The 24,400-nt window shown below is 39.2% G+C and overlaps 1 protein-coding gene across 19 annotated transcripts in view; it reads right to left on the bottom strand.

Annotated features, from left to right (window-relative positions):
- Window positions 1-24,400, bottom strand: part of dtna (dystrobrevin alpha) — a 151,028-nt gene that overhangs the window by 93,304 nt on the left and 33,324 nt on the right. For 3 of the 19 annotated variants that reach the window (XM_031903447.1, XM_031903440.1, XM_031903446.1), the window contains exon 1: window positions 13,961-14,216. In XM_031903447.1, the coding sequence (XP_031759307.1) occupies window positions 13,961-13,977 (17 nt within the window). In that variant the 5' untranslated portion in view covers window positions 13,978-14,216. 19 annotated transcript variants of the gene reach the window in all.

The following is a 24,400-nucleotide window of genomic DNA, read 5'->3' as shown; positions in this document are numbered from 1 at the left end:
ATGCCAAGGTTGTTTTCCTTCACAAATGAAATAATTATGCAGTTTTTTGGATAGATGTACCAGAAATTTTGGAATAAACTATTTTCAGCTGTCATCAAAGTGCTGATTGTGAGGCTTCTTCCCCAGCCGACATAAACTGAAAATGGCAGTTAACATAATATGACACAACAATGTTACTGACTTTGCAACTGCAACATTTAAAATGTTCCAGGGAACAATACAAATAGGCTCCATATATACTGCAACAAAGTTTTCTCCAGTTCTAGTAGCCACATTATAATTATTATTAACAGGTATTTATAAAGTGATATTCCACAGTGCTGTACAATATATGGGTGCATACACAACAGATTTACAACCAATTACCAACCAGTAAGAGCTAAAGAGGGCCCAGTCCAAACAAGCTTACAATCTAAAATCATTGCTTTCAAACTGCCAACCAGTAAAAATGATTCCTACTGATTGGTTGATATGGAGAACATTCCTTTCCTTATGGTGCCTTTACATTGCAAAGTCAGGAACATCATGTTAGTAAGTAGGTTATGGCTGCTATTCTGTGCATGCCATGTGGCCACCCATAGCCAATGGCTACTTCTTTGGAAGCAAGTATACTGTATATAAACTGCTGCATAGTTTCACTGCATACACTATGCTCTCTCTCTACCTTCATGTTAAAGGGGAACTATTGCAAAAATCAGCTTCATCTCATAGAATAAGACATTTTCTAAACATGACCAACTTAAAAATTCTGCATCATTTCTGAGATAATCAAGTTCCTCGTTAGTATCCCCTCTCGGCAATCTCTCTTCATGCGAGAGTCAGAGTCAACACTAACTGAAATGCAGTTAACTCTAATACATTGTCTAGGCAAACATGAATGATGTATTAGAGCTGTCAGTCAAGATTGCTGAGGGGGGTAGTAAGATTAATTTGATTATTTAATAAATTGTACAACATTTTGAAATAATTACATTAGTATGTTTCTTATTTCTGTGAGATTAAGCCAGTATTAAATATTCATTTTTGTGATAGTTCCCATTTAAAGAAAAATTATTTTTAGCTTAAGAATATTATCAGGAAATGCACACTCAACGTAAAAATAACTTAATACAAAAAATATTTTTCTACATAACATATGAGAGCTAATGCATTCAGTTGCAAGCATACAGCCACCACTGCCAAATACTGTATTAATAGCTCATGCATCTTATCTATGCTGTTGTTAGTTATAGTTCATTCGTTTATAGGAATGCCACATTACACATTGTGTTTAGTTTATAAAATATACTCATGTTTATGATGCTGTTAAACACCGCTAGACTTGAGATTCTCTTGCTTATCTCATGTGTTGTTAAATATGGCACGACAGAGTACATCCTTTTAGGGCTCTGGCACACGAGGAGATTTGTCGCCGGCGATTTTTAAAAGAGCGATTTGGCGACAAGACGCCAATGCTAAATCAATGGAAATCGCCAGTGTCAAAACATACGAGGCTACTTCAAATCGCCTGCTGTTTCAAATCGCACACAGACCCTTTTCTGAGCGACTTGAGCAAACATGAGGGGGGGTTAACCGTTGAGTGTACCATGGGTAGCCGATCGCCTGGAGCTCAACTCGCATGAAATCTCTTCGTGGGTATTGTCGTAGCGACTTGTCACCAAAGCGCTAGGGGGAAAAAACGCAGGCGATAAATCTCTTCGTGTGCCAGAGCCCTTACATAGAGCTGAAGATATTCTTCAATCCATAAATAACCCAGAAGGTCCAATTTCCACACACATAGCATTGAGATGCGGTGGAAGTTTTTTTTGTAGATTCATGACAGAGTTTCATTTGTGTTACTGTAAATTGTCTTGTACACAGTGGAGTGTACCAGCTATAGCAGCCCACCACAATCTGAAAGCAGGCAGCACTTTGTGTATTGAAAACATCTTATACCACGTTTTAAACCACTGCTAACATTTAATCCACTGTAGATTTAGGGGGAAAAAAGACATTTTCCAATATTATAGTATAATGTCTTTTTTATTTCCCTGTTATGTTCCTAATGGAAATATTAATAGCTCAATATGCAAGTATTATTATTTTTATTTCCCTGTTATGTTCCTAATGGAAATATTAATAGCTCAATATGCAAGTATTATTATTTTATCTGTGCTGGATTTCTTGCCCTTTGCTTGTAGTTCTAGCTACACATAACACTCATTCTATCCTCTTTGAGGCATGTCTGCCACAGAAAGAAACCCCTAAATTTGCTTACTTGGGTTTAGAATGAGATTATCAAACTATATCTGTATAGGTATTTTTCTGTGATTTTAAGTAGAAAACTTAGGGGCACAGTGGTCTTTTGGCATACATTTTTTTAATCTACCTTAATAAGGTTTTGAGTCAGATTAGGCACACTTTTTTATCTATGGAGATAAAATTCTACTGCCTGCAGAAGCTTTATTTTTTGCGCCAGTGGCAAAACACTTACACCCCCTACTAAGTTTACATGTGGAGTTAAACTGTTACATCAATTAGGAGACTGATATTAAGGGCCTGTGGATACCAGCAATTTTGCATATCATGTTGGAATTAATTTTTGGCATGCTATGTGGCTAATTAGTAAGAAGAAAAAATGAAAAATATTTATGTTTCCCTACACCCACAACTTAGTTCAGTCTGGTTATGTGGCTACAGCTTTAACAGGATTTCATTTACTATCTGAATGCTGAGGAAAAGATTGTCTTGATGAAAATAAAAATACACTTTTGAAACTTTGTATGTTTAAGCCTTTTTCCTGAGATGTAAGTTATCTGCTACTTAAATAGTTGGACAGAGTAAAGGACAGGTCACTCAGAGCCCTTTCTCCCAGAAAGGGCTTCTGCCAAAGAAGAAAGATTCTACTAACTTGAATGGATCCTGAATTTATATAAAAATATACAGAATGATCTCTTTGCAGGAAAGAAACCCATTAGAATCAAACAGAATAAAATGGAGGCAGAATATTTGCCTGAACTCTTTAATGAATGGCACCGGCACCACCTGCCAGCAACATTCGTTATCAACTAGTTCCTGGCACAGGAAGGAAAAGCACATCACTACCTGCTCCTTGCAGGACTGTATCTTATCACTAAAGGCATTAGTCTAAAACATATCTGGGATCTAGCCAAATGCTGCTGTCTTTTTGGTAAACTGGAGAAATGCAGCAGCCCGCAAAGATCCTTGTCTGCAGAATCCCTTGTTATAAGACAAAATAAGAAGCAGAATATCATGGGTGGAGAAAGTTATTTTATAGATCCTACAGACCTCTGTATTTGCTCCAGAAAAGAAACTTGGAATATACAACAGAACAGCAATTTTGGATGGAATCAGCATCTAATACTATTTTAACTTAAAAATAAATAAAGATATACTGTATGTAGGAAAGTTTGTAGGGTCTCCCTAGCTTTCCTAGTAGATATATTTTGGCACTTTCCTGCAAAACTGCCATAGTCTCTTTCTGTCCCACAACCTTTAAGAACATGTCCCCCCAGCCCATGGACAATTTGTGTGGCTATACTGGACATGATTAATAAAAAGTGACGGGGCATGGCACAGACCAAGTAGGAGGAACAGCTAGTAGCTTGCTAATTTTTCAAATCGGAAATATCAGCAAGGAGAAGCAAAATATTGTACTAGGGCAAAATTAAAAAGAAACCATACAACAGTTATTAAGTGTCCCTAATTTCTAAGGATATTCAGTAGTTTTGATTACCATGAAACCTTGGAAATATATGGTTAATTTTCATTTGCTTGGATTACTGTACAAATCACTACTTTGTTTTTGAAGAAATTAAAATAAAATGAAGCCTGGTGTAGGGTCTTTTTTCCTCTAAATAACAGTTTTGAATGCTTTACTTTTCAAACTGAATGTGCTTTACAAATAAAACACAACAGCAAACAGACACCCTAGAGCTTGAAATCAATTCTTTCTAGAGTAAAGCCAATAAGTATACAGCTATCAAAGAACATACAGTTAAAATACCACAGATTATGTTCTCAAGGTAAGACTGAATGTATAGAAATGAGTGGCTCATGTGGTTACCAGGGTTCAACTCCTTTGTACCGAAACTTGGTCAAATGTGTATGAGCACAACAAAGGCATCTATTGAACGGCACCAATTACAGACACTTCACAACTCGCAATACAACTGGCAATTGATAAATTGAATATAAAATGGTGGTAGGCGTTCCATTCTGAGGTTTCAATGCTCTATGCCAAGAATTGCAATGGTATTCTTGGTTCAAAAAAATCTGTAAATGTTTCAATTCATTAACAGTCACAAACACAAAATAACGTAGATAACTGTAGATAGCTCCTTTTTTGCATTGCTGGACTTTACTAATTGTTTGCCTGCCTGAATGTCTCTGCCTCCAAAGATTACAGTTTTGCCATCATTTCTTTGAGGGAGAGGCAATTTTTCTGCACCTTAGTGCAGATGATTGGCTGCAACAAAACATATTGCTGTACAGTCTAATAATATGTATATTCCAACATATTTTGTAAAAAAACAAAAATAAATCCCTGTTCATATACCAAAGGTATACACATATATAAATATATACATCAATATATAATCACAGCCCAAAACATCATAGTCCAATGTCCTCTGGCAAGGCATGAAACATTACTACACTCATGCTTCCAATGTATTTATAAAAAGGTTAGTAATCCCCACTGGTACTGCTGCCTATGAGCGCTCTATTTATAACTGTTCCTGGCGTATATATAGCAGAGAAGCACCTGGTACACTGTTGATATTCAGAAGGAACATGGCTTCAGAAGGATGACTGAGCCAAAGACATTAAATTCATTAACAAGGAAACCCCCTGTACACAACAATTTAGGGGTACAGAATAATTTGAATGATCCAAGCAGTGCTAGGGTTTATTTCCAACCCAGTTAGGGCACTATCTGGAGATTGTATGTTCTTCCCATGTCTGTATGGGTTTCCTCTGGGTTTTTTGTTTCCTTCCCACACTCCAAGAACATACAGGTAGGTTAATTGGCTTCTCACTAAATAGACTGTAGTACTCGGACAGGTGAATGTAAGTACCGAATGCAGGTGGAATGCCTGTGTGAGTATAGCCACATACCAAAAAATGGAATGTGTTTTTTCTATCTGTGCTCCCCTGTGGTGGGGCACAGGAAGACTCAGGGATTGAAAAGGCTTTATTTATATGGAACTGTGGGCTGCATACTTTAAAGAGACCTGCAATTTTGAGGGATATGGTGTCACTTTAAAAAAAAATAAAATAGTGCAGATGTAAGATGTGCACTGCATCAGAGCCAAGGCCATTTGTCAACTGCTTCATCTTTGGCATGGGAATATATATTTATGTTCTTTTTTGTTTGTTTATAACTAGCTGTCGATACCTATATATGGGCATTTGATCAATTCTTATTCTTCCCACGGCGTCAGTCAAACTACTACAACAACTCGTGTAAACAATTTCCAGCTGTTCAGAATGTTTACAATAAAGGCTATGGCCGCATATAGTGATGAGCTGACATTATCTCCAGTAAACATGCTTGTCCAATACAAATATTCGTTCCGACGTGATTTGCTCTAGCATACACTAAGTGAACATGACACTCACTAAGCTGACAGTGCCAGGCTGTTACAGGCTCTTATAACAAAGCTTTGTTATTGTCTTATAGAATTCCACATACTGACAGAAACATGCCCTGGGACCTTATCCTGCACTGCGGCCAAGAAACAATCGCAAAAACAACCATAACTACACTTTCAAGACTGGCAATCTGTGGATTTTGCCAAATGCCGGATGGGTTGCTGTAAGATGCCATAGGCAGTCACTATTTAGTGGCCTTGTGGGGACTGTTTGGGCCTCTATGTACTTGAAATGCCAGGGCCTATTTTGCATCTAAGTTCAGGTCTGCAGGCAGGTTGACTGGTTTTTGATAAAACTGACCATAGTGTGAGTGAATGTGATAGGGATCTTAGATAGAAGCACTGAAGAATATGTCAGAGCTATAGAAAAAAAAAAGAGTACGAATAATAATAATAAAAAACGATAATCATACTCTTGGCAGCACTGTTAAAATGTACAGTTTGTACTGTGGTATCTATGGTGCTGGCTAAGAGTTTTTCCTATCTGACCAGGAGAGCAGAGCCTGATACCATTGTTACAGATGTGTTGCAATCGATACAATTAAACTCAAACTTTGACACAAATCAGACTCAATTGTACTAAAAATGTGAAGTGAAATTGGTGTCAGAGGTTGGCCCATGAGAGTGACACCCTTTCTTTTGGCACATCTGTGCTGTGCCTATTGATGCAGGGTGCTAAGAGAACCTTGGAGCTACTGCCTTGGCATGATTTTGGCATGAGTACCTTTACGTGCAACTGAGCTTGTGGTCATAAGTGACCCCCTTACATAGTTTGGTGAAATCAAAGAGGACAGTGGCAGAACATTGGTACTGAACTGAATTCTCACCTGAACAATTAAAGAATATATTTCACTATTTACAATATAAATGAACAAGCCCTCCATGGTGATTTGTCACAAGGAATGACTGAGATTATTTATTCTGTGTTGTTGGTGACAGCGCTATAAATCTTATGAACGAAAGGAAGCATTAAACTTATTGACCCTTAAGACCCCTAATAAATAAATAAAGAAGCTCCCCTTTATTAATTGTTCTTATCACTAACCAGAGAGCACAAAAGGATCTGCAGCTTAACAGGGACATTATAAACTGATGTCGGGTGCAGCTCCGGCTGGTTCAGAGCAATGTGAAAGCTCAGCAATAATTTCTGAAGAATTTAGTGGTTCACAAGCAGGTTAAAACCCTTTCTTGGCACAAAGTGAAATGAATTATCTGCGGATGGAATGCTAATAAAGGCCAAGAATCATTGTTGATATTGTGCTGTGCCAATAACATGCTGAAATGGCAGGGAGAAAAAACAATCCCATATGTTCTCTTCCTGAGCAACTAAGTTTATACTCCCTCACAAGTATGCAAAAGCATAACAAAATGAAAGAATGGCTGCCCTCCTTACCATCAATGACGAGTAATTGACACATCTCAGGAGGTGTTTCAAAACCGCCAGTTCAGCTCTTAAAGTTACAAAGAGAAACTTTTTACTGCAGCCTGATGCAAATTTCTGGTAGCACACCCCTCTTCCTGGGCTTACTTTGCATTTTGTGCCTAACAAGCTCCTTGCATTTCCGCATAGTTGGAAATGCGTCTTTTGATGGTATGTGTACATGTGTGCCCATTGGGGTGCAGCATTTAGCACAAAGTACCCCCAGTCAGTGTGGTTTTTTTTTTAGGAACACTAGCCTGTGGTAGGAGCTATGCAACTTGAATCATTGTCTATCAACTTGGCACCCCCAGTGATTTTAGGCTTTATTCTTCTTTAAAGGAACTTTAAAACATTAAAACATAGTAAAGTCTAAAAAATGACTATACTGTGCATGCACTGACTGAGGGTTGCACAAGGGATACCTGGGGGAAGAGCTGAAGATGGTGGCATGGTGCTCTGCTGGAAAGTTCCCCCTGCACAGATTTTGAAGTACAGTTAAAATAAAGAAAAAAACCCATTTGATTTTTCGAGTGTTACAAAACCCCATTAATAACTCCTGTTAAAGCCAATCTGCACACTTGTTAAGGGGTAAAGGTTTGCCCTAGAGTGTGGTGGTTTTGGTGGATCAGAGACATGTCTTATAAAGACTGGGCGAGGTTGGACTGATCAGGGACACGGCCTAAAATATTCCAAATTTGCAACTGGCGAAGCAGGGAGGTAGTGGCAGAGATAAAGTAGCTATTTCATCGTTTTAGCCATGTGCAACAATTGGGCATGCTGTGCCTGTATTTTGCACTTAGTGCACTGCCTTCTGCTCATGCAGGATTGCTGCAGCTTTATGCTCTGCATTTTGGAGCACAGAGACCTGCACCCCCTGATACTGTGCACCTCACAGTGCATCACAGCCATACCCTGTGGCAAAAGTGCATTTGTGCCTAGTGAGTAAAACTCTTTTACATTCATTGCAGTAGGAAAAGCATTTAGAAATATGAATACCAAGTTATATCTCTACATTTAAATAATCACCATTTTATATGTGTGCAGGTGTTTACAGGCATAGAAAATTCCTAAATTAAATCAAAAATCCATGATGCTAAAGGAGAAATGAGAAGAACCAGGCAGATGTGTTTACAATTCAACTTATATCCAACATTTACTACCCCTGGCAAGGTACACAATGTCTCTGAATTCTGTATTAAAGCTTCTGATGCCAGAGTGACTCCCCAGTGTACTGATCAACACTGGCTAAAAGGAGACTAAAACAGTTAAAAGACATCTGACCCATCACTAATGAGTAGGCCAGCACTGTGCCCAGGCATCTGCTGAGCATGCACAAACACATGCCTTGGCAACTAACAATAGGATTTCCCCGTGTTGTGCATTTGCAGTTATAGCCTGCACTTTGCCAAAGACTGACAATGATTCCCCTAAACAGAAATCAGAACTGATACCCTCCCTGGGAAGGCTAAGCGTTAAACTGTTCTGCCGAACCCACGAAAGCCAATAACATGTCAGTAATTGTTCTGCATCAGCTGGCTAGTACAGAAATCAGGCCAACTAGCAAATTCTCTTTGGTAGAAAAAGAAAAGTGTCATTAGATGAGGTGCATCAATACCATATCAACACTAGAGACCCTACAAATCGCAGTTAAAAAAACAAATGGATCGGTTTTGTTTTAATGTTTCATAGTGTCAAACTTTGGGACCCTATGTGACCCTTTCAGTCCCACTTTGCTATTCCGGCCCACAAATAAATGAAACCGCTAAATTTTGTTGTGTTCAGGGCATTTTAAATTATTTAGCAGTCACGTCATACATGTCATTCTGACATTGATTTTAGGAGTTTAATTATGTTTTTAGACTACCCAGGAGGAACCAATGGAACAGAGGAAAAAATACAAGCTTAGTGCCCTGGCTGGAACTGAACAAGGCAGCAATGCTAACCACTGCTCAGATATGCTGCTTAAGTTATTAAAACAAATACATAATCTGTAATGAGCTCACATACATCCAGTACCTGTTATTGCTATAGTGGCCAGCCCACTTGGAAATATTGTTTGCAGGCAGGAACATCCTAGCATGTAATAAGTCTCATTAGTCAGGGCACTGTTAGTTTTGACAGATTTAACCACTGACTCAGAAATAACATACATTTAAAAAAAATGTCTATGTTGTATTTTGCAGGCAGCATAGAAGCAAGTGCCTTTCTTACCAAGGAATAAACATTGCAGTCTTGGCAAATCACAGATACTGTATGTCAAGGCAAGTGTTGCCCATTATAGCCATTCTAGGCCAAACAGCTTACAGAAAAGGTAGGCAAGGAAAGGGGGACACTTGACTTTACTATCAATCCAGGAGAACTAGTCTGATTCAAACCAAACATGGGAAAGATATCAAGTAAATGCAATGAAGATACCGGAGCATGAAGGTTAGTGGAAGTGAACAAGTACAAGTTGGTGTGAGATGTTGAGGCAAAACTGCACACTCATCTCTGGGATTATTGCTCCAAATTTACTTTGCTGAGATAAAGTCAAATCAATATACAAAGCAGTACGTCAAATAGGTGCAAAATGGTTGATTTAGTTGTGCCACATCACAGGCTATGTTTTTTTGGGCTTTGCAGTAGCTTTTAATCAAGCCTTCAAGCCTGAGCAAAAGTCATGAACTGTAAGGGCTCTTACACATGGGTATTTTTTATGTGTTTGACAAGTGATTAAGATGCAGGTTTGAGTGTACCTATACACATCACCCAACTGATTCCATTAAATTCTGCCTGATGTACTCTGAGTGGTCAAAGTTGTGTTTTATAGCATTCATGTTTCATTGCGTTTGTCAAGTCTCCACATGCTGAATTTTCTTGTGCTTGACGCACCATTAGAAACCAATAGAATAGAGGGTTGCAATTGAAAACTGACAAAAATGGACTTAAGTTTAAAAAAGGTACATAAACACAATACATGCACTCTTTTTTGTGCTCAGCATGGGTTTCTAAACACATAAAAAATGCACCTGAGAATAAGAGCCCTAAGCAAGCTGAGCCTGTCTGATCATTTGCGTCATTATCCATATCTGTCTAGTTTTACAAGAAATTCACCTGGTATAAAATTGAGCGTGGCCCAGAACAAACTGGACATGGTTTTGAGTGGGTCAAGAGCTTAAATGGCACCTTGTAACATGGCCTGGGTAGAACAAAGGCATAGTTTAAAATCTCCGGACACTGTGAGAATATTAGAAGTTATGTGCCAGTACTTTTTTACTTCTGATTCTGTATGAGCCCTTACACACGGGCATTTACTTGCATTCCCATGTATTCAAGAACGTATGCATTAAATAAGCCCATTCTTCTATATTGTGGTCCAGGGCTGGAACAAGGCATAGGCGAAAGAGGCATGTGCCTAGCATGCAGTGGTGGTGGGCTGCTAGGTACATACCTCTTCTACACCCCCTAGTCTGGTACCTTTCCCTCCCACCAGTGGCTTCTCAATCCACCCCACCCTACTGGTCGTCAGTATGTGTGCACACTTGTGGGAGGGGGGAAAGGCAGCATTGGGTGACGAAGCCTCACTGCACCATGATGAACTGTCAAACGCAGATGAGATGCTGAGTGTTGCATCCTGTGTTCATCCATTCAGCACTGTATTGTGGGTACAGGCACACTATATAAAAATGGGCTCTGTTAGGGTGATATGCTACAAAGAGATTAGTAGCCCGTGGGCAACTAATCACCCTTAAATGTGTTTCCACCAGCAAGAAAGTGAATTACCTGTGGAAAGGCATATGTGTCGATTTGTTTTCCAAAGTGGCGCAGAGGCCTTTCCACTGGCAAATAACTTAATTATGATGGAAACGCATTTCCAAGGGCAATTTTCCCCAATTAAACCAAATTGCTGCAAGTAATATGTTTTACTTGTGGCGATCCCAATGTTAATCTATGGCAAGGCATTTTAGGGGAGATCTGTAGCCAGAAGTGATGATTTTTTTTTTTAACACTGGCTCCAAATGTTCCTTTGTGTCATTGACCTTAAACTACAACCTTTGTTTTTACTAGCAAATTGGCTAGTTAATATCCCACAATGCCTTAAATATTCCTTCACAGGTCTGCCAATAATCAGTAAACAAAAAGGGACAAATAAACACAGTTTCCAATGTTAAATACATTTACAAAAGTAACAAATAACTATTATTATTAAATATAGGAAAGATAATTACATTCATAGGCCAAAAAATTCAACCAAGCACACTTTGCCTTATATGTGTTTACAAATGTATTTTCTATATACCAGACCCTAAAACATATCAAAGGATTACCCCTTTATGTTGTTGTAGTATTGTCATAAGCCACTGTACTGGCTATGTGAGTGAACACAAAAGAAAAGTACACATGTATCACAGTATTTGCCTTGAGCGCATTTCCCATTATTTGTGCTTAATTGTAATCCTGCCTCTGTCTTTTCAGAGGAGCTAATATTTCTTTTCTTTCTTTATACATACAGCAATATTCTCTGTCCTCTCTGCCTTAACAGGTAATATTTCCACAAGGCATTGGATTACTGTGGCTGTATTCATTTCATGGTGTCCACACATCACTTCTGTTCCATGAAACAAATCCTGGTGCTTTGTGACTCCTACACTGTGCCCTTTGTGACCAACTTACTTTCTTTTTATTCACTGCTGAATAGGGTTGGCCCTCAGAGTGAACACCTGGCTCTGTCATAAGAGAATGAACGACAGTAAGCTCTGCAGATGAGCACCAGAGCCTAGGTAAGTGTGTGATGCATTACCATGCAAAACTGTTTCAAGACAGAAGTAAGCATAGTTATTCTGCAATTGCTTTTGCATAAGAGTCCAGCCTAGCAAGTATAGCCCTACAGAAAAACTGACGGAACATGCCCATATTGCATCAGGTAGTTTGGCAGATTTTCAATAACCTGCCCACCTGTCGGGTGCTAATAAATAATTGCATTTACTATATATAATATAAATGCAATCAGTGCATCCCAGAAACTTGTATTTATTACAAATGCCCATTATTTTGCAAATTATCTTGAAACCTTACCTTCATCTATTATTTATATATACTTGTCCATGCAACTAAAAATATGTATATATACTTTAGATAACACCTATAATATTATTAAAATACTTTGGAGTAGCTGAGCCACACAGCATACCTTAGGGCAGCGTTTTTCAACCACTGTTCCGCGGCACACTAGTGTGCCGCGAGATGTTGCCTGGTGTGCCGTAGGCAGGGCACCAATGTACTAGGGGGGCACTGCTCTTGGCACCAATGTACTAGGGGGGCACTGATGCTGGGCACCAATGTACTAGGGGGGCACTGCTCTTGGCACCAATGTACTAGGGGGCACTGCTGCTGGGCACCAATGTACTAGGGGGGCACTGCTGCTGTTAAATTTTTTAACATTTTCTAATGGTGGTGTGCCTCGTGATTTTGTTCATGAAACAAGTGTGCCTTTGCCCAAAAAAGGTTGAAAAACACTGCCTTAGGGCCACAATGCATAGCCCTTAAACAATAACTACCCAGAACCTCCCTAAAGCCTGCTGGGGCATTCTGGGATTTTCGGATCAACAAGAGCTGCCAGAAGTTCCCAGTCCCATTTATTTTGCGCCCCATTATCGGCATACCACAAATCATGTCTCAGAAATGTTATCAGATTAAAGCAATGACAACAAATAAATATCAGCATATGTACAGGTCATTTATTATTCTTGAAATCCAGGCAAAAGCTAATTACTCAAACCCAAGGTGACCGCTTGCATCAAGTTTAAAATACTATAAAACATGCCTTGGGTACCCTCCCCTATTTATTTACAATAATAATATGCAAAGAAATTCATGTTTCCATATACTTCTATGACATCTAGGTGAAACGTTAGAAAAAGTTTTGTAGTTTCTACTTTTCAGAGGATAAACAATATCCTGATAAAAAAGAGGAGACTAATAAATAAAACAGTGACCTGTATTGAGAAGTTTTGCAGGATAATTACAGAAGCAAAGGGAGCCCTGTAACACAGATGCCAAACAATCTGTTACTGCCAGTCTGTTTGCCGTAAGGCTGGATTGTTTGAGATACAGTATTCTCTAACCTTGCCGTGACATGTGAATAACGACGCAGTTGGTAGAAAACAAAACGAAAAAAGTACCAGCAAACAAATAAAAAGAAGTCAATGAAATGAGTGGCAGAACCCTGGGGCACCAATAATTCTGAAGACAAGAGAGAAAATTCCTTAAAACAAAATAAAAGGCATTTTGGACTTGCAAATACTGGGATGATCCCACCTCCAGCTGAGGTGCTAACATTCTCCTCGCTCAGTATCATTCTATACCCTAGGCAACCATATTATTAGGTTCACTGTATAAACAACCCATGCTATGTATGGCACAGTTATTACCATGTTGCACCTGCCCCAGGCTTCATCCAAACCAGCTCTGCTTATGCCAACTACACCAACCCTGTGCTTAACAAATGCCAATAAAACTGTCTGGCATACATCAAATGCATTGTTACACCCTTAATAGTACTCTTTTTGCTTCAGTACCTTTAAAGTGCCTTTAGTTACTGGCAGCATTGCATACTGGGAGCTGTAGTTCAGAGCGCCTCAGGTTAGAACTCATTGCTGAATATGATGGGAGTTGTCTGATAGAGTTGTCACAAGCCAGTACACACATTACTTTTTGAATAAAAGCCATTTCAGTTGCTTGAAGATATCTGCCACCTGCACAAGGCAAGTATTCCTGCTTGGCTGTACCACCACATTGCTGGTCAGAACCAATATATATTAAGTAGAATATACCTCAGGCAGACAGTCCCTGACTGAAATCAGAAAATATCTGCTGTCAGTTCTCCTAGGGTGACGAATTAACTTACCCTAAAGTCTGAACCATGACGGAGCGTCTCCTGAGGCCAGTAAATCCCAGAACACAGACAGGCTACTTCTTTTCTCTCTGCATAGAAAACACTACTAAATTGTAAGGCTGACTGCAGCGGGCAAGGAAGGAAAAATGGATTTTCAGTGAGATTTTGGCTGGCGATGCTGAAATTCTGCATCTATCTTTAACTTGCAAGTGATTCCGTTTCACATGCCAGTAAAGTTCTACAGACAGATGCCTTCTGGGAGTGCACCAATCAGCGGTCTCGCAGGAACATTCCCCTCTCGCTCCCTCCCCCACCTCACTCTCTTGCCCAGGATGTCTAACAAATAAGCGCTCAGCTGTCTCCAGCCTATCTTGGGAGGATGAAAGGGGAGCTTGCACTGATTGTCAGTGGTAGGACCTGGAAAAGAAAACATGCATTTATTCCCAATTCCAACCACTAAGATATGAGGAAAAAGACCCTTTGCTATGGACTGTATGGCACTGCTAGGAACTCACAGTTACTAAGCACCAACAGCTGTCTGGGTGCTTGGTGCCACAGAATGTAATAAAATCATTCTTACAAAATGATTTTTATTTTGTCATATTTTAGCAAGTATATAATTAGATGGGAGCCCCACCCCAGTATTTCTAATAGAACCATACATAAAGATTTGCTTGTTTAGCAAGGTCGCCAAGTGAGCAGATCTTTCCCCGATATGGCCACCTTGAGGTGGGCCAATGGCCAAACAATCAGATTATAATTGATGCTATGCAGGGCATTGGATCAAGAACACATTCAGAGCTGGGCCAAGCAGGTTGGGCTCCCTAGGCAACCCAGCCAGCCACCTGGCACTGCTACAGTGTGTGCTCCCCCCACCCCCTACAGTGTTACCGTGTGCGCGCATGCTCTTTCGCATTTACCACACTGGAGCGCCACTTACAAGCAGCAGTTGGAAATAAGGGCCCAGACTAGGAGTAGGCGGAGGTAGAGGTATATTCCTAGTGTTCCCTCTATGGTTGCACCCTAGGCACATGCTCTGCCTTCCCCTAGTTCTGCCCGTGACCACGCTGATGCGTTAATGCACCGAAAAAAATATAGCTGCTCGATTTACATCTGGGAGATTTTTGGCCAGATATCGGTCAGGGAGGCCCGCTGGAGGGCCCCATACATGGCCCAATAAGCTGCTGACTCATTACACACCAAGGTTTAATATGCTTTTGTATGTGGTGATTTTTTATGCCTTCCACCACATGGGAACACGTGGTAATGAAGTACGTTATTTGTATTTGCTTGTGACCACACTAATAAATATAAACCTGAGAACAGTTACAAAAAGCATCTTCAGCACAATATTTAGTGAAATGCACTGAATACAAGCACCAGAAGCACATTATAGTGTACATGGTATGAGGCACTGGGTACTGACACCCCAAGCATATTATACACAGTGTGAGGCAGTTGGATACAAACACCCCAAGAACATTATGCAATGTATACAGACCTACCTTATATATATTACAGCCAAATATAAAAATGCACAACATCCTAATCACCATCTCCCTTGTTCTAGAACTGCTCTGCCTTTTGCTTCTTTCCCTTCTATTCTCTTTTGTTTGTCTTTTGCTCTTTATCATAATCCCTTTTACGGCATTTATTTTCTTTTTTCCCCACTCAGTGCTGTGCTTTGCTCTCCTAGTTCTTTATCTGAACATTTTCTCTTCTTCTTCTTCTATCCTTAACCCCCATCTGATTTACTTTTCTTCTTCTATAATTTCCTATTTGCAATTTAAATGGTAGCAAACTGTAAGACTGATGCCACACAGGGCTGATTCTGGGTTTGTGGAAAAAAGGAGGCCGAGAATCAGGCAAAGTCTCATGTTTCTTTGCCAATATCCACCGCATGCCCCCAGTCAGCCCTGTGTGGCATCGGCCTAACAGTTCAGAGGCTGCACCGGATTACTGAGGTGCCAGACTGTAACACCAAAGAGAGGAACACTAGCAATGGCAGATGGAGAGAGTTGTTGCCTTTGGTAAAGCTATCCCAGATTTACAAATCTTCAAAAAATGCCTTTCCCTTGCCTAACTTTTGGATCACCACACATAAAACATATAAGTCATGTTGAGCCAGCTTCATCACAAATGCAAAAGGAGGCAATTTCACGCAATTAAGCAAGATACAAATGTTAGGCAATGGAAAGGTGTTTCCTGTGGGTGAAAAATCTCCTCGTCTACCAGGGCCTATAGAGGTATTTTTTGCCTTAAAAATACTTAGTTTAGTTTTGTTGGTTTTACCTAACACCACTAGAAATAAAAACTTTTTAATTTGATTTTTGCTATTTTTATCTTTTAATATTAATGTTCAAACTTTTAAGGTTACAATCTGGCAGCTCAGTAGTCCAGGTGCAGACTCTGAACTGTTACAATTTGCAGTTAGCAACTATTATATCAAAAATAATAGCTCCCTTTCAAGAATTTCTGGGATTATACTCAGCAGGAAGAACGATAAGAAATGTATCAATCAAATGTTGCAAATTAGAAGAATTTACAGAGTTGGTGACCCCCTCACACAGCTGCTCCAGGGACATCTCAGAAGATGAAAAATATAACTTTTAACTTCAATGTTAAAAACAGTAAAAAAAAAAAAATAAATAAATAGCAACCAATTCAAAAAAGTTATTTTTTCTGCTCCACTGAAACCATCTGAACTATTTGGTGTGTTTGAAAGGTGAACAACCCCTTTAAGAGTTGTGGGCAGGTTCTCTCAAGGTCCTTGGGTTTCATGAGGCCCCAAATCTGGGAAAAAGGGATGTATGGGAATCCTAAACTAATCAGATAGTTGCTTTCATTTCTTCATTTTGGATATATCTATAAACATAACACAATCTATTGCTGCTCTTGTGCCATAGGTTACCAACCTGCAGATATTACAGCATTATGACTTTCTTGGTACTGTCTCTGTTCCTGTGTGTCCTGGTTGTCCAGCCCGTTAACCTACAGGCAAGTTTTATTGATATATCATGTGCATACCAGTCATTTCTATGTGTGTGTGTGTGTTACATATATCAGGTAAAGCCTGCTCTATCAGTATGTGGCACATATAGAAAGTGCACTTACTTCACAATCACAATACAAAAAGCAATAAAGGCCTTTGTTTGCAGTAAGAGTTTGCTTATTATGATACTATTTAAAGAAGCAGGTAACTTTTATATAATGTCCTGTGCAGTTTTAAATTATTTGCCTTCCTCTTCTGCTTCTTTCCAGGTTTCATACATATTTTATCACTGCCGACATTATACCAAAAGTTAATTTAAAAAGTGAACCACTCATTTAGGGCAATGACACACAAGTGTGTCCTGCAATAAATCTCCCCCTACCATGGCTGACTGATCTCCTGCAGATGCTCTCCCACCAGCAATAATGTAAATCTCCAGTGGAAAAACATATGAGTCACTTTGTTTTCCCAAAGTCGGGCAAAGTTGCCTCGCGACGAAAGGTTTTTTCACTAACCAGTGGGAAAGCAATTTAAGGAGATTAGTCACTCGCAGTAGAGGAGATTTATCGTGGAAGACTAATGTCCTCGTGTGACTTTCCTCACTTAAAAGCAGCATATTAGTTTCCTTTAAGGCTGTAGGCTATCGCAGGCCACTAACCGCTCCGAAATTCCTTTCCACCAGCATCAATAGTAGTCGCTGGCGGAAAGGCCTTCACGTCACTACAGTTTTCTAAAGTCGCGCAAAGTTGCCTGCAGGAGGAAACTTTGCGCAACTTCTGAAAACTGAAGCAATGCGGACATTTCCACCAGTGACTCCTATTGTTGCTGGTGGAAAGGCATTTCAGAGCAGATAGTCACCAACAATACATCTCTACTAACATGCTCCGTGGGACATCAGCCTTACAAAGCGAAAAGAAAGTAGGAATGACAGAACAAAACATGAATAAATACAAGAATGAAAGTAAAGATAAAAGAAAAGATAAATCTGATCTGGTAGTCATTCTGCTAAACTCTTTCTCTGGGTGTGTTGTTCGTGCAAGCAACATGACATACAGAGTGTGACAATCCTGGCATAGCATGATCTAATTTTAACTGGTGAGTTCATTTGGATTTCCAGGATTCACATTTGCTTGCACTAATCAAAAGATGTCTGTCACATTATATAAGCAACACATTTATAATAAAGGAAACCTACAGCGAAAATGTCAGCCAATGACACGAAGCAATTCTGAATATGTTACATTCGGTAGTGGCATGCACAATCAGCATACGTACAGAATGTCTACAGCTCTGTGAAAAAAAATCACTTTGTTTTTAAGAGTAGAATTGAAATGTATATATAATGTATAAATGTACTTCCAGCATAGGTAGCACACCACAAACAGTGAGGAGAATGCCCGGGTGCTCATGCAAAAAAATCCAAATAAAAGTGCAAGAGAGGCCAGCACTCACGGGGCTTTTAACACCATGTCATGTAGACAAAAAGAGTTGTTGTTATATCATGGTTTCTTTATTAATCCGACGTTTCAGTTCCAAGCTGGAACTTTCATCAGGGAAAAAATGTATAATGTATAAATGTATATATAAAGTACCTTTAGAACTTCACAGCATCTTAACCAGCCACCATCTGTGTTAATCGGTAGTTAAACAGCAGTGATTCTCAAGATCGGAACCAAACTGGCACTTCCTGTAGAGCCCATATGCTGGGTAGAGCATTTCAGGTCTGTGTACAGAGGAAACTGCAGGCACCTCTCCAACATACTGATAACAAACCCAGTGCTGCTTTATTTATAGACAGCCAAAGTAAACAGAATAAATAATAAGGCAAATGCATCACAAAAGCAGCCAATTGCAAGGCTGGGCATCCTGTGCTACTGCAGAAGTTGATAAACTACAATTCCTGACAGCTGAAGGCTGTTGAAGAAATTTTGGGAAATGTAGTTATGCATATTTACCCTAATTTATGGGGAAACTGCCTGTGTTTATGCAGTGCCAAGAAAGAAGTTAGTGCAGGGTTCTAGATGGGGTTGTAAGTATGGGAGAAGGCTCTGCCACTGCTGGGGTATAGGAAATACAGCCTGGGGTTTCAGGTAAGTCATAATCACTGGGGGGGGGGTGCCTAATATTTGGCACCCCTGCAGAAATTATACCATTTCTTTAGGGCTCTTAAACACGGGTGTTTCACGCAGTGTTAGAGCCTTTCAAAAAACAATTGAAAACATGTAATTTATATGCGCTGGATAGCTTTTTAAAATGACAGTTTTTTTTACATTATGCAACAGACTGTTTTTAGACACAGTTACCTTTAAACATCATAAAGCAAACCTTGCAGAAACTGAACTAGGCACAGACTGCAGAAACTGAACTAGGTCGCTGCTTGGTACTCATCAAAACTAATACAAGTAAATGTCTGTGCTATCATCCTGCATTTTGACAACTTTTCACAAAAAAAAAGTTTATTCCCATTTACAAATCTACTGCCATATTAACATTTGAAATGGAAGAACAAAATTTTGTTGTGCTGGTACTTATAATAAAACTATACTTTCCTCCTAAATACTGATTTTGGCTATTTTACTTATTTTCTGCTACAAATGATGACTAAAATTGATGTTTGGCATTCTTATTTAAAGGGCTCATATACACACAGGGTACTTTTTATGCACCAGGTGTTCATGTAGAAAAAAAAAAATGAAGGTGCATGAATTTATTTACAAATGCCAAGAACAGAGCCATCAACTAACTCCATGTCATGAGGCTGATAATGCTCCAGCCCTGGAGTTTTAAACGTAAATGGTAATATGAAAAAAGTATTTTTTACTTTGTTTTACATGTTGTACAACAACCAAAAACTCAAAAAGAGAAAGCAGTACAATACAGAATACACTGTCTTTTAAATTGTCCATAGGACATTACAAAATTGTTTGCAGGACCAAGTACAGCCACATACGTCACATCCTCTTCCAGTTTGGGTTAAACTAGGCAATATCACTTGAAATGGTTGTTTACGTTGAAGGAAAAATCATACTTGTAATTGATCGTTTCATGCTAAGCTTGGTCGTACAATAATGAAAAGATCTTTTAAAAATCTACACATGTATGGCCACGTATGGTCACTGTCAGATTGCATGTTAAAATAAACTACTGGTGTAGAACATAAGAAGGATTTGGAATGAAGATAGTTTTTCCAAGATGTATTTATTAACACAAAAGAAACAAGAGCTAATTTGTGGACAGTGGGGCAGTTTACAAGGTGTAAAACACAGATCCAACCAGCCATGCTTTTTACATTTACACCCTGCCATCAACGCATATGGCTGTAGGTCCTTATACTGCAGTATGGACCACAAGGACCTGGGTTCCCTCTCTGGATACAACACTGCCTGTGATCTGGGGTCTTATTAAATGTCAGATCTGTATATAAGAGGAAGGTGCTAGCATGGAGCCAAAAATGTAGATAGTGGGGGTCATTTATAAACTTAGTGCAGAGAATGTTTTGTGCATGTTTTCCCCTAAATGGTTAAATGTTGCACTGCTGTGCCTGTCCTTTTTTTGTGAATTGCAGTGAAATGTGAACACAAAAATTCACAAATGAGATTATGCATGAGCAGGCCCTCTTTGCATGTTTTTGTGCGAGAATATAGTGCCAATTTTCACTTATATTCGCAATTTAAGTTTAGTGAACACTTTTTCCGCCACCAAAGTTGTGGCGTAAGTCGGATGCAGAGTGTGTGCATCAATATTCACAAATTGTGAATCTGCCATATATTTAAAAATCTTTCCCCCTGTGAATAAAAAATTTGCAATGAAGTTTGCACAGTCTTATCCAGCTTTATAAATGTAAACACGGTCAGGGCAAATATGTTCACTGTGCAAATAATTCTGAACTGCACTCATTTTATAAATGACCCCCATTATTGCGCTTTTACATTCTAATTTGTCGTCAACACTGGGGTCACACAGCAAAGCAACTCCTGTATTTATTGGTGCTAATGCATTCTGTCCCAAATAAATATGCCCCATCTTTCTCTATTTAGCAGCCAGGAAGAAGGACACAGAATTCTAACACAATCACAGTTCTCTGCTGCTTGTTACATAGGCTGTCACTGTGAATCACATGCATGACACAGCTGAATGGTACAAATACACTGCAGTGATGGACAGTTATGAGCAAAGACCTCAGTGATCACATTAGAGCGACCCTATGGTTCCTTTACAACATGGCAATAATCACTGATGACTAAGAAGTCCCAAAACATATGAATATAAATAGCTTGCTCCTTCTGCCCCAAATCGCAACCTATTGTTCCCATTTTAAGTAATTTAATTGGTTACATTTACTTGTATGCATATTTTTATTTATAAAGCGCTACTTATGTACGCAGCGCTGTACAGTAGAATACATTAATACAAACAGGGGGTTAATAAGATAATAGATAAATACAAAGTATAACAATAAATACAAATAAATACAAGATACAGTTACAGTTGCAATAAGTTAAGAGTCAAAGACACAAGAGGATGGAGGTCCCTGCCCCGTAGAGCTTACAATCTATATCTATATCGTAGACCTTATAATCTATATTTACTTGATGTATGTATGCCTTTTAAGATAAACTCTACTTTTAGTTAAGTACCATAGTTAACCCACGTAACATTAGGGGCTTGTGGCCACTACAAAAATTTTCCTCCCACCTGGCTGAAATTGTGGTTCACCTGCAATGCCCAAAAAATTTTGGGTCACCCTGGGAGACCAGCAATTTCATGTGCATGGCAGGCACCGAACTTGCAGGGCCCCTTAATAGAGCAAGAAGACACCTGCCCCATTTGATTTCTCTAGTTATGCCACTGGTCATTATTTTGAATTGTCTATTTGCCAACATGTAGCATCTGAGTTAAATTGTGATATTGGATGACAGAAACTATACAGTTAAGTATCTGACAGGATCAAGACTATAATAGTCACAGAGAAGGTTCAGACAAGTTGACTGAATTGGAAGTCTTGGGTCACAATCTGGAGGGAGTTACCTGTACCATTAAATCTGAAGTCACTCCTGGGTAAAGTCAATTTGTTGTTAAGGGGGATATTGCCTGTTCAGTGTCCGCTGTGGATGTCCATGTAGGACCATTAGGCTGGGGATGCATGGGGTGGATGGTTCCCTTTCCTTTGCCTACATCTTGTATACAAGTGTAAAAAAAGTGAATTATTATTATAATTATTACAACAAGGATACGCTCCTTCATGTATCATCACTGACAGCCACAGTGTCTGCATTTTCATGCAATATTATGGGTATACACAGAAGTAGCAAGTGAAGCGGGTTCCTATGTTTCAGAAGTTGGAATATTTCTAAATAACCATAATCTGAATCCAGCAAGATACTGCTAATTTATAGTAACCCTTATGGGCTTGTCAGGTCATTTTTGTCCCTCCAGTTCTAGGAACCATATCAGTAACTACAGCTTTTAGAATATATAACATATGGAAGAGAAGCGTGACCTAATTTTCGATTCCAGGATGTTTTTCCAGTACAGTGATAAAACAGGGCCATGTGGATGGCAAGCCCACCTCTTTGCCAAATATAATAACCTGCAGACTTCCTCCATTGTAAGCGATGTGATCAACTGCTCTACAGAGAAACAAAATAATAAGCTAATAAAGAAAAACTGTTCTCTGGAACCAGCTTGAACTATTGTTAGCTACAGATGTCTCAGCACCAATTATTCAGTATTTTTTCTTTACTAAAACTCCTGGAGCCAAATTAGTTTATTAGCCATGAAGCCATCATAAAGGCACTGAAGACAGAATCTTTTACTGTATTAATCATCCTTTATTTACATGTATTATATATAGTGACAGCTAGTTCCTTGGCACTTTACAATATTCTGAAAAACACAACAAGTACGTGGTGAAATATAAAGTCCAAGGAAGTGTGTCTCATCTGTTAATTCGCCTATTTTTCAATAAAAGGACTCAGCAAACAAACTCCACCTTTCAAAATCATTATTACATTTATTGTATTGTATGTATGTATAGTATATAATAGGAAAAGATGATACTTTATATTAACACAGGAAGTTGTGGGTTGCAGATATATTTACGGTTTCAAGAGGATAACTCTCAGCCAGTGAAGGGAAGGTAAGTTTCTGGGCTGCTGTCTAAAAAAGGATTTAATTCTGAGAAGCACAGAAGTGAGGGAGAACCTGAACACGATGATCCATTAAGAAACAACACTATGCTTGCAGTAAGCTTTAGGATTTTTTTTGACAGAACAGAAAAAAAGGTTTAGTTGGAGCAGTGCCCCAAGTATTAGGAAGACTACTAGGTACAAGCTTTGCTGATTTGGGAATGCTAATAAAACAAGGTAATGTATTTAGGTCACAAACACATACACAGGGGAGTACCATAAATATAGAGCTCAGTATAAATAATAATTTCATTGGATGCGAGGGTAAGAGCAACATGAGCTCAAGACATGTACACAATGTTTTCAAATACTTGTTCTGTGAAATCATATAATATTTGAACACATGTAAAACAAATGCCAATAGGTTTAAAGGAGAAGCAAAGGCTAATAAAGAGTTAATCTCAAGCTGCAGGCATACCTTCAGTTCTCCCAATAGTGCCCTTAAGTCTCCCCATATTTCTCCCATTCAAATTATCAGAAGCCTTATAGGAAAAAAAACAAACCTCTGAGCTCTGTAAAGAAAGTTCCCAAAATGCCTCACTCCTGCACCAAGATCCAGACCGGGGTACATGCTCAGTTAGTTAGACTATGAGGAAGCTTCCTGCTGATTAGCTCAGATCCACATTCCTAAGGAGGGGAGGGAGTTCTTCACATTCTTGAGGAAGGGGGGGAGCAGGAGAGGGGAGAGAGGAGAGAGCTGCATGTCTCTGGCACAGGAAAACAAAGAGACAACAAATCCTGTTTCTTTTTACAGAGAACTCAGTGCAGCATTTCTGGGAGTGCTTATGGCTGTATTTACATAGACCTTTCTGATAAAGCTTGACCGCCAGGAATGACAAGGCTCTGTATTTTAGCACCAGCTGTTGCCTTCACTCATGTCATCATCATCATTTATTTATATAGCGCCAGCAAATTACGTAGTACTTTATATTGATTTATAACAATAACTTAACAAACAAGGGCTTTAGATTAAAAATAGGTCAGAGGGCCCCACTCGCAAGAGCTTACACTCTAAAGGACATGGCTGCTCACATACAGGCATGGCTATCCCAAACAACCTGATACTACTCTTTCTCTATGCAGTACACCTAGGTCCTCCAGTGATAAAACTGAGGCCATTCCTGACGGCATCGTCCTGCCTGATATAGTTGAGCCCAAACCATGACCAGATAACTAGAGACCAAAAAAACAAAAAGCAGAATGTTTATCCAGCTATATGACTTACATCCATTATTAAGCAGCACATGTATTAAAAAAAATAGTACTAAAATC

Source organism: Xenopus tropicalis, chromosome 6 (genome assembly GCF_000004195.4).
Source record: "Xenopus tropicalis strain Nigerian chromosome 6, UCB_Xtro_10.0, whole genome shotgun sequence".
Lineage (NCBI taxonomy): Eukaryota > Metazoa > Chordata > Amphibia > Anura > Pipidae > Xenopus > Xenopus tropicalis.
The sequence above is the reverse complement of the archived record's forward strand: the minus strand, read 5'-3'. Positions and strand labels throughout refer to the sequence as shown.